General features: G+C 49.6%; 4 protein-coding genes across 4 annotated transcripts; 3 read left to right on the top strand and 1 right to left on the bottom strand.

Moving 5' to 3' along the window:
• The first annotated feature begins 294 nt into the window (after positions 1-294).
• LOC101752738 (ferredoxin) lies at positions 295-1,105 on the top strand. The gene has a single exon (XM_004972370.4). The coding sequence runs from the start codon at positions 396-398 to the stop codon at positions 807-809; it is 414 nt and encodes a 137-aa protein (XP_004972427.1). The 5' UTR covers positions 295-395; the 3' UTR covers positions 810-1,105.
• A 3,342-nt stretch (positions 1,106-4,447) lies between these two features.
• LOC101786886 (ferredoxin) lies at positions 4,448-5,229 on the top strand. Its single transcript, XM_004972369.4, has one exon. It carries the CDS (start codon positions 4,561-4,563, stop codon positions 4,978-4,980), a length of 420 nt encoding a protein of 139 aa, XP_004972426.1. The 5' UTR covers positions 4,448-4,560; the 3' UTR covers positions 4,981-5,229.
• An 809-nt stretch (positions 5,230-6,038) lies between these two features.
• On the bottom strand, positions 6,039-8,936 carry LOC101786091. Its single transcript, XM_004972367.4, has 2 exons — positions 6,836-8,936; positions 6,039-6,389 (listed from the first exon to the last, which is right to left on the bottom strand). Exons 1-2 carry the CDS (start codon positions 8,140-8,142, stop codon positions 6,293-6,295), a joined length of 1,404 nt encoding a protein of 467 aa, XP_004972424.1. The 5' UTR covers positions 8,143-8,936; the 3' UTR covers positions 6,039-6,292.
• LOC101786494 lies at positions 8,401-11,089 on the top strand. Its single transcript, XM_004972368.3, has 2 exons — positions 8,401-8,522; positions 9,948-11,089. Exons 1-2 carry the CDS (start codon positions 8,486-8,488, stop codon positions 10,589-10,591), a joined length of 681 nt encoding a protein of 226 aa, XP_004972425.1. The 5' UTR covers positions 8,401-8,485; the 3' UTR covers positions 10,592-11,089.
• The last annotated feature ends 167 nt before the right edge of the window (positions 11,090-11,256 follow it).

The raw sequence follows: 11,256 nt of genomic DNA, 5'->3' as shown, positions 1-11,256 counted from the left end.
TGGCCTCTGCATCGCAGTGATCCCGTGACCTTAAAACCTCAATCCGGCCAAAAACCAACCACAGCCAAATGTGTGGACAGTAGCACATTGCACTGTTCTAGCTCAGAGCACCAACATGTTCTTGCTCGATCTGTATGCGTGGCCTCCACACGCCCATCGATGACGATGAGCAGCGTGTGAACCTCCTTGCTCCGGCGATCCCGCCGCAGATAAGCCGCCCACTCGCCGCCCGCCACGTGGCACCCCACCCCCTCCTTCCTCTCTATCGATAAATCGCTGGCCGGCCACCCGCCCCTCCATTGCTCCTTCATTCCTTCCCTAATCCCTAGGTGTGTGTGGCCGATTCTTCCATTGCTTCAGCTGCTGCAGCTACCTAGCAACCACAAAGCACAATAATGGCCACCGCCCTCAGCAGCCTCCGCGCGCCGGCCTTCTCCGTCCGCGCCGCCCCGGCGCCGGCGCCGGCCACCGTCGCGCTGCCGGCCAAGGTCGCCCGCGGCGCCAGGCTGCGCGCGCAGGCCACCTACAACGTCAAGCTCATCACCCCCGACGGCGAGGTGGAGCTCCAGGTGCCCGACGACGTCTACATCCTCGACCAGGCCGAGGAGGATGGGATCGACCTGCCCTACTCGTGCCGCGCCGGCTCCTGCTCCTCCTGCGCCGGCAAGGTCGTCTCCGGCTCCGTCGACCAGTCCGACCAGAGCTTCCTCGACGACGGCCAGGTCGCCGCCGGGTGGGTGCTCACCTGCCACGCCTACCCCACCTCCGACGTCGTCATCGAGACGCACAAGGAGGAGGAGCTCATCTAAGAAGCTCGATCACTACCTGCTACGCGCTTGCTATATCTAGTATCTGTCTTGCTCTTGCAAGAGATCGAGTTTGACGACGCCGGACAATTCCCTTTCTTGTATCATGCATGTCAGTGTCACCATGAGACCTTGCAATTAAGCATCGGCATCAGCAGCTTCTCCATCGTTTGTTACTCTGCTTATTGCTGGTCTCTGTATCATTCATTTTTACTGCGGATGCATGATAGGCTTCGCTCAAGTAATTAATAACGTTTTTCCTCTTTATTTTTGTACAACCAATACATATATATACTATATATCTGTGTGTGTGTGTGTACGTATGTACCTGACTAAACGTGCTACGGAAATGCAGCTTGAGTAGTCGTCTGAATCTGATGCTATTTGTTATGCCATGCTATAAAATGATTCAAAAGAAAGCATGTGTGGACTTGGCTAGCTAGTTTATCGTGACCACCAAGATCAACGGGGATATATGTGTGTGACAGAGTTATTCAAATTTAATTTATTTTTGAAATGTTTGTTCAAAATTTTTTGTTGCTCTTGGATAGAAACCTAAGGCCCAAACCAACAAATTATAACATGTATACAAAACTTCCTCAACATGTGCCAACCCCCATCCTCCCACACACCACACAATCGCAAGCACCCCTCGCACCCTCTCTCCGCCTCTTGCCTTAGCCTACCTCATCTCAAAGCTTGAGAGTTCCTTTACCCCTACCAGGTGCATAGTCCCCCTCCATGTCACTATTCGTCGAACCCTACCTCATATCAAAGCTTGTGAGTTCCTTTGCCCCTACCATGTGCATAGTCCCCCTTCATGTCACTATTCGTCGAACCCTATTCAAAATGGATTAATTTGACAATACTTCTCGTATCTCAATCTCCTGGAAGTGAAGCAAGATTCAATTGACATACAACACGGTGAATTTCCTTTGGAATATAGTGTTTTGGAGGTAGTCCCCTGGTCTTTAAAGAAAGCTCAGTTAGGGCTGCAACCTAGCCTAAGCTAGTAGCGACTGCAGACAACACGCTGGAAGGTGGGACAATGAGGGATACCGTTAGGCTGGTTGGGAGGAGATGCCCAACGGGAGGTGCTAGTCATGGGGAAATGTTGTGAGAACTGAGAAGTGCTGGTTATGGGAGAATGTCATGAGAACTGAGAAGTTACAAGGAAGACAAAATGCAGATTGAGAGGAGATAGAAAAGAAAGCAATCACTGGATCCAAATATGATGGCTGAGGTTGTCAAATGAGAGGACTAGCTCATTTGAGATGCGACACTATCCCCATCCTCCCCCCCCCCCACACACACCAACACAAGCACCCTTTAGTATCACGCTCACAACCTTCCTCCACCCCTTGTCTTACCAGGCCGAGGATAATTGGATCTTCCTAGGGGATTTCAATTTCTACATATCTCTGGATGACATGAACAAATTGGGTGGTAATTTTCTGGATACCTTGCTATTTAATGACGTCATTGGGCAGCTGGGCCTCATTGAATTACCAATTAAGTGAAGGACTTTTACCAGGAGCAACATGCAGCAAGATCCTTTACTTGAGCAACTTGATTAGTTTTTCACCTCTGTTAACTGGACATCCTCATATCCCAACACCATGGTTTTACCACTTGCTAAGCCCATCTCAGATTATGTGCCACTTGCTTATAAGCATTTGTATTGTGTTCATTGGTGTGGACTCAATAACAGATGTTGGGCCACTAACAAGTTATCACCTACTGCTAAAGAGTTGAGCTCGATGTTGTTATCATCTTATCGGAGTGAATTGAGACTTGAAAGTCCATGTTCGATTATATGACGTCTAGTATTTACTTGCTTTTAAGGACGCAAACAAGAAAAACAGGATATGCAATAGAAAAATTAGAGTTAGTCTCACCCTAGGGTTCGAGTTGCTGATCCCTGGCAACAGCACCGGAAAAGCTTGTTGGCGGCAGTTAGCGCATCAATTTGTGAATCGCAAGCGCACGGATTATCGTAACTTTTTCCTTAGAGTATTCCATCTAAAGTTTATCAATCCGTAGTTCAGTAGCGAACTGACTAGAGTTTTCCACCTAATCTAACGGAGCAGGCACTAGTTTTTATACTGATACTATATCGATGGTTAGCTTTCCATGCCATAGTTTTTGCAGCAGGCTCGCTAGTTTTTGCTGACCACCCACCCACCCATCACTCATCACCAGGGAGAGAAGAAAAGAAGAGAAAGAAAAGAAAAGAGAAAAGAGATCCATGGTTGGCATGGAAAGCTAACCAGCGAACTGACTAATTTTTCATACATGTAAAATTACATGTAATTTAGATCTCTGGCCAGATACACAAAAATTGACGAGAACCACGTGATACCGCCAACTGCTAAGGACCGAAAGAAGCATATGCCCTGGATCGAGGCCGTGGCCTCCACACGCCACGCTCAACCAACCAATGGGCAGTGACTGGCGCACACAGTCTATTTTCTACTCCTTCCGTTCATGTTTGTATATAAGGCGTATGCGCATATCAAATGTAAAAGTTTGCTATCTTTGACTAATAATTTAACCAATATTTTTTTATTTTTATGGTATAAATTTGAAATGGTTGGATTTGCAATCAAATGTATTCTCCAATGATTATAAGTTTATAGTCATAAACAATATAATATAAGATAAATTAATGATCAAAGTGTAATTTGGGAGTACGTGCCATGCCATATCACGCCTTATAAAAATAAACGGAGGGAGTACGTGAGAATACAATGAATACTACTTTCTCTGTCACTATTTTGAGTAATCACTATAAAAAATAACCTCTATTGTCGGTTCCCAACCCCCCTCTAGTACCGATTCTGCAACTGGTAGCAATCCTGTACTCGAGGGGGATCCTCTAGTACCGATTGAGATAACTTGTACTAGAGGGTGTTAAAAAAATTAAAAAAGAAGAACCCCCCCCTCCCCCGCCGGTCCCGGCCTCCCTCCGCCCGCCGCCAGCCCCCTCCGCCTCCTCCTCCTCCTCCCCCTCCTCTGCTGCACTCTCCCATCACCGCCTCCTCTCCGCTCCCTGCTCCACCCCACTGCTCCCGCTGCCGCGCCCCTCCTGCGTCGTCGCAGCCGCCCCGGCCCGACGCCGCCACTCCTCATCGTCGGTGAGGGGCGAGCGGAGGAGAGGCAGATCTGGGAGAGGGAGTGTGAGGGAGGAGAGTAGAGGATAGGAAGAGGAGAGGGAGTATGAGAGAAGAGAAGGAGAAGTGTACTGGATGAGGAGATAATGCAGGCGCGTGTGAGTGGGGGAGGGCCGGCGGCAGACGGGGCTTTAGTATTGGGTGGGGTTTCCAACCATTAAAAGGGGACTTTAGTACCAATTGGAAACCCCACTCGGTACAAAAGGACCTCCGGCAAATTTTAACATTAGTACCGGATTCAAATGTGATCGGTGAGGAGAAGTTATATTTTTACTAGCGAATTTCATGGTGAAATTCATGGTCGGAGAATTCTCGATGACGTTTGGAGTCTAGCGTGTGGCCCTGCTGTATTTCGACTTTCGAGTAGTTGATTTCCCCCACGGATGTCGTCCTGGTCCCGACCAAGAAGATAAGCCTCCCGCCCTCCCCTTCACGCTACACCCACCCCGACCCTTCATTTCACCTCATCTCGCTTTTAGCTACCTATAAGCTATCATCATTAGCTGCTGCTCGCCTCTGCTAATAGCTCCAACTCCTCCAGCTCCAAGCTCTCCCTTCACTACACACGCCGCAAGTCCGCAATGGCCACCGTGCTCAGCAGCCTCCGCGCGCCTGCCTGCTTCGCCCTCCGCGCGGCCCCGGCGCCGGCGCCGTCCACCGTCCCGCTGCCGGCCAAGGCTCCCCGCGGAGCCAGGCTGCGCGCGCAGGCGACCTACAACGTCAAGCTCATCACTCCCGACGGCGAGGTGGAGCTCCAGGTGCCCGACGACGTCTACATCCTCGACCACGCCGAGGAGGAAGGGATCGAGCTGCCCTACTCGTGCCGCGCCGGCTCCTGCTCCTCCTGCGCCGGCAAGCTCGTCTCCGGCAGCATCGACCAGTCCGACCAGAGCTTCCTCGACGACGACCAGGTCGCCGCCGGGTGGGTGCTCACCTGCGCCGCCTACCCCACCTCCGACGTCGTCATCGAGACCCACAAGGAGGAGGAACTCATCGTCTAATGTATATGCCTACGTGCTCCTAATGCTTATTTATCTCGGTTGATTTCTTGGTTATACATCGTGCGTGCTAGTGCAATTACTCAATAAGCGTTGTAGACTTCAACCATGGAGAGACGTCCTACTCTATGTACTATGATGCATTTCGTTTTTCTTGCATGCAATACAGTAGCTATTTGGTTTGCAAGTGTTGAGCTAATGTGTGATGGTTTATCTCGCTTAGCATTTTGTCCAAGAAATTAATTAATACTCCACGTGAGATTTGCTACGCTGGTTATCAAGAACCTTAATGAATCGCTTGTTTACGTACGATGAATAACTAATGGTATAGTTATCAGGATTACTTTTCCTTAGACATTGTGCTAAGATGAAATAGGACGCGCTTGCACTGACGCCGCTGGAAAGCAACACACGCAAAGGCAAAGCATGGCCTCTGCTGCAATAGTCAAACACACTTGAGATTCAGATTTGTGAGTGAGTGAGTGAGTGAGTGAGTGAGGGAGTGAAGTGAAGCTGGTAGGAAACCAGCAGAGCCGGCAGCTGGGACGAGACGACGACGACCAGGGAGTAATCGTCAGCCGTCAGCTCGTCGATCTCATCCTGTCAAGAAGGTGGTGTTTGGTTGGCTCAAATATAACTGTTAAGAGGTGGTGTTTGGTTGGCTCAAATGTAATGTAATCTGATTACTGAAGGTAATGAATCTCATTACATATATTTGATTGCGGTGGTTTGTAATCAAATGGTATTGTAATTGAATCCTTTACCTAAATAATATACCCCTGCTCTCCCACCGTAATCAGATGTAGCATACACACCGTAATCTGATTACATTATCGGAGTGCAACCAAACAAAGAGAGCAATCACTCATTCCACCACCAAATACACTGTAATCTGATTCTCTTTGCGTTTACGTTACCTTAGCACGAACCAAACATTATTTAGATGTGAGAGGTATCAAGTCAGAGTAGTGAAATTATGCAAATGTTTCTTTCAGATATGTGGGTTTGTGCAGTTTCTGATGTGCAGGTCATGCATGGTGGTGCGAATCTTTCCTCCTCTCTTCTTGCAACACAACTAGCTTTCTTGACACCGAATTGAATACATGTGGTTCTAGACCAACAGCATTTAACAAAGTTTAGACACCCATTTTTCTCCAGAGTCTAAGCTTATCTTACTGGGCAACAAAAGGTCTCCCTTACATCCATCATTGTTACTACTAAATTAGTCCAAATAGTTATGGGGGCAGAGAACAACACTTGCTCATGATGACCCATCTTTTATAGGAACTAGTCCAAATCCATTGCATCTCCATCTTCAGCGACAGACAGATTCACCATCATGATGCTCTCGTGCTTTAACCTTCATCTTGCTTGAACAACCCTCGCTGACTGTTTCAGAGTCACCTGTGCACCTGCACCCAGCAGAACAGCCCAATGTTTGAGTCACTTCAAAAATTCAGCTGTCCTACTAAAAAATGACCACTACTTAGCCGCCTCCTGTGCAAGCCATGCCACCAAACAATCCGTATGGAGCCTGCCATCGTTATTAGTCTACAGTTAAGAGCAATTTTTCAGCATAGAGGAACCATGGCAAGTTGGCCGGAGGTTTTGAATACAAATCAAGCACACGACGTACTTCCTAGACAGTGTAGCGTTAATTTGTTAGCATACTAGCTAGCTGAGACTGGGAAAACAGACCCTTTTGTCCTGCTTCTAATCTTAATTAAATAAAGATCTATCATCACAGTTGCCTAACAACGTACATGTATGGCCAACTATGCATCAGCAACAACCCTATGTCCAAATGAACTATCTAAAGCACCAGGCGAAATCAGACCAAGGTTAGTCACACAATTACCTGGAAATTGGAAAATGCCTAGATAGCCTAGTGTGCACATAGTTGAAGTTGATGGTCCCATATCTCGAAAAGAAAGGTGCCACCCCCAGTATCTTCTTGCTTTCCATGTCCACTCCAAGCACCGACGCTTCATCATCCGTTTGGTCCACCTTGAGCGTGAAGTAAAGTATGCGAGCAGCATCATCGTCTTGCAGGCCGACGACAGGTTGGCATACGAGGAGGTGCCTGAAGGATTCGCGATATACGCCTCTTTGGCCTGGGAAGAGATTAGTGCCTGGGTTGTTGACCTCAATTTCCTTGAAACTTCTGAACTTGTACTGCTGACTCCAAACACCACTGGTAGTAGCCGGCCTGATCCACAGGGAGCGACTTAACAGGTCCACGCATTTGAGATGGCCATCAAGGAAAGCAATGTCACGATAAAGGCGGGCATCACCCCTCTTGGCGGTTCTTCTCAGTTCATCAGGCAGTGAGACATACCCAAGCACGGGGATGGCTTTTTTTTGAATGAAACAGGAGGGGCTAGCCACGGGGATGGCTTCGCCTTGCGCTTGACGTGCAGCTTCGTGTTCCAGCCGAAGCACATCACAAAAGAGCATGCCACGCCAGAGGTCGACGAAGGCCATGGTGCCAGCAGCATCTCCTCCAATTGTCACCACCTTGCAGTTTTTATGGAGAAAAGACTTGTCTCCATATTCCTGCCGGCCCTGCAGGCTCAGCGACAGAGCATAGAGCTTCCAATCTGCCCGCTTCGAGTCGTAGACGCACAAGGTTAACCCTCCACAGGGATAAGCTAAGGGTAAGCACCTGAATCCGGCGACGATGTATTCTTTGCCGGGGCGACGAAGCATGCCGATATCCTTGGGTTGGAAGCAGAGGCGGTGGGGGCTCGGCGGCAGGAGCGTGAGGGACGGCTTCCCTGACTTGTCGCTGGCCTGGTAGACGTAGTAGTCCTGAACCAAGGAACAGTCGCTGGAGTCGACGCGGATGAGGGCGAGGTCGTCCTCGACGGCGACGATATGGGGATTCCGGTGCATGTAGGCGCCATCTGGGCTATGGATGCAGCAGTGGGAGAGGGACGGCGGGGGCCGGGGGCAGAAGGTGACCTGGATGTGCTTGTTGTCGGATGTTTTGGAGATGGCCGTGGTGGCGTTTTCGACCTTGTCAATGTAGGCACACACCTCGAGGAGCATCCAGGAGGGGATGCTCTCTTCGGCGGCGCTCACATGATCGGTCGCCATGGATCTCGGCCCCTGGATGGATAGGGCCACGTTCAGGGAGTCGAGGCTCACGAGATCGATCGGCATGGATCTGACCGGCGGCGGAGGGAGGGAGGGAGTGTTAGGATTGATCTCTTTCCGGATTTAGTCCAACGGCCAAATCCGAGAAGGATCCCCAATCAGCGCCCTGATCGGGGGCGTCCCAACCATATATGGTTGGTGGGCCCCCGTCGCGCAGCGCCATATAAAGAGATGGCAGCCGGGGCACGCGAACCAACGTTCGCCGTGCCACCAAGCCATCGACACTCAAACCCTAGACCGATCTAGAGGGAGGCGCTGAGAGCGACGGGAAGCTCACTGCCACTGCCGCCACTCTCCTCACCGACGGACTGCGCTTCACTACGCACCTCTCCTACCCCGACAACGCCCAATGGCGTCCTCGACGACCACTTCACTCAAGACCGACGGTTAGTGTCTCTCTCTCCAGGATGTCACCGTGTAGATCTAGTACATCATGTTGTTTATCTAAATCAAGTAGTAGACCCGCTAGATTAGCACCTAGAAGTTCCTGTTAAGTCTATCAATGGTATCAGTCGCCATACTAGGTTGTAATCTAGATGGGGAAGTTTACTTTTCTCGCACGAGTTAGAGATCGAAGCATGTAGAAGGAGAGGATTCAAAATCCAAAATCTAAGACAGAAAAGTAAGGAGGGGTTTTCCTCCTCACCGGATCTAATCCGGGAAGAAACAAGAACCACAACCTTAACCGGGTGAAGTAGATGAAAAAAAAAACAGAGAGAGAGAGAGAGAGAGAGGGAGACACGGCGACCGTCGGATTTGACCGACGGCCGCCGGCAGATCCAGACCGTAGGGAGGCGGTGGCTTACCTCGCCGTCCTCCACTTACCGGAGATCTCCGGGAAGACCTACGCTCCGGCGAAATTTCGACCGGGCCAAGCCAGGGCGCACCTGCTAGCCCGCTCGACGGCGACGCGCTCACCTGTAGGGGAGCGCGCGCGCCGGCGAGGGGGCCGGCAACAGCGCCACCATCTCTCTGCCGCCGGTCGCTGGCGGACCCTGCTCGTCTCTGGCTCACGCGTTGCGGCGCTGGAGAAAAGAAAAAAGGAAAGAATGCGCTAGGGTTCGACAGGGTCTCAGCGGTGCAGCGTTTTGCTCGCGCGAAACGGCCGGAGAGCCGTCCATCGCGACGAACGGGCGAGATCGACTGGGTCATTTTCAGCCCAGGCGGGAAGGTGCGCCAGGCCACTTTGACAGCCCGGGCCCAAGCTGTGGCCTGCCAAGCAACGGCCAGCGAGCGCGAGAGCCACGGGTTGGTTTTTCTTCGTGGGCCAGCAGTACTGTAATAAAAAAAAAAGGGCCCAGGTTGGCCATCGGTAAACTGCTGGCAGGCGCAAAAGTGGAATGGGCCATGGCGCCAGCATGCTGGGCCATTTCCGTTCTGGCGTTGAAGGACAGCAAAGCACGAGCCTGTTTCTTTTTGTGTTCCAGCGAATTTTATATATCTTTTGGAATTAATATTTGAGGCTCAAATAAAATAAGTCAATGCAGTTTTCCTTTATGCTTCCGCTGTATCAAGCTTAAATAAAGTTTTTCATTTTGTCTTTATGTATCAAGTTTAAGTATTTAGTATTATTTTTTCTGATTAAATTGGAACCAACGGGAAAATTTAATTAGAAAATAAGAATTTCTTCTGAGAATGATGATTTTGTCTACTGACCAACGTTGTTGATGAAATTATCATACCTTAAGTTGTTTAATCATTATTAATTCTATTTCTGCCCAACGGTGATTTAGAATTGATTTTGAGAAGTTTTATGTTTTAATTTGACCAACGTTGAATTAACTTAATTTTCTCTGCATATTTGTCTTCAGGCAATCCTATGAGCTTTATCTCGTCCATCGAGCCCCTCACAGGAGGGAACTACGGCTCATCGCGAGAGAAGGTCGAGATAGCACTTGCGCTGTCCGACATTGATTTGGCACTGACTGCTCCCTGTCCCACAGAACCTCAGGACCCCGTGAGGGCCGAAAATGAAAGTGAGGATGATTTTGACAAAAGGGTGCGCGACCATGCACCAATAAGAATGCAGTACGATCTCGATCGTGCGAAGTGGGACTCGTCCAACAGAAAGTGCCTGATGGTGATCAAAAGCTCCATCACAGAAGCAATTAGGGGAGCAATCCCAGAATGTAAGACCGCCACTGAGTACCTGACAAAAGTGGAGAGTCAGTTTACTGGCTCTTCAAAAGCATATGCAAGCACCCTCATAAGGAAGCTTGTTACTGCGAAGTACACTGGCGGCGGTGTAAGGGAACACATATTGCGAATGAGCAATATGTCTTCCAAGCTAAAGTCTATGGAGATGGAGCTTCCAGAAGCCTTCATAGTTCATCTGATCTTCACCTCACTACCAAAAGAATTTGAAGCTTTTGCTGTGAATTACAACTCGCAGCCAGAAAAGTGGGGTGTTGAAAAGAAGAAGAGAGGCTTAAGGGCTCATCCAGTGATACTATAAATTACCTGAGCCAAAATAAGAAGAGGAATTTTCAGAATTCTAAGCCACAAGGGAAACCTCAATGGAACGCCTCTTCTTCCAAGGCACATGGAAAGGCTCCAATGCAAGATCACCATCAAAAATCAAACCATGAAGTGGTGGTGGATAAGGATACTTGCAAGTGGTGCAAGAAGAAGGGACACTATCAGAAGGATTGTCCAGAATTCCTGAAGCACTTGATGAAAAAAGGGATTCCATACGAGGAGGATCCTGCAAAGAGGAGAAAGAAGCATTAAAGTTGCAAACGGCGTCCAAGCTGAAGTCGAAGCCGTCGGAGAACTCCCATTAGAATTAGCAAATGGATTTATACTTCACTTGAGAGATGTTCTTTTTGTACCCTCTTTGCGTAGAAACTTAATAAGTGTGTCGCGCTTAGATGATGATGGTTTTGCTTGTCATTTTGGTGATGGACAATGTAAAATCAAGTTTAATAATGAGATTGTTGGTCTTGCCTTCCTACAAGATGAGCTCACCGGTGCCTGTTAAGTCTATCAGGGAGGAGGCCGCCCCGGCCGCCAGATCTCACCGGTGGGGAGCGGGGTCGGGAGGGGAAGGGTCGGAGGAGGGGCGCCGCCCGCCGGAGGAGAGGGAGGGGAGGGGCGCCGCCCGTGCCGGAGAGGGAGGAG

The sequence above is a fragment of the Setaria italica genome, chromosome VI (assembly GCF_000263155.2).
Source record: "Setaria italica strain Yugu1 chromosome VI, Setaria_italica_v2.0, whole genome shotgun sequence".
Classification (NCBI taxonomy): Eukaryota; Viridiplantae; Streptophyta; class Magnoliopsida; order Poales; family Poaceae; genus Setaria; species Setaria italica.
Note: the sequence above shows the minus strand (reverse complement) of the source record. Positions and strands in the feature narration are given on the sequence as shown.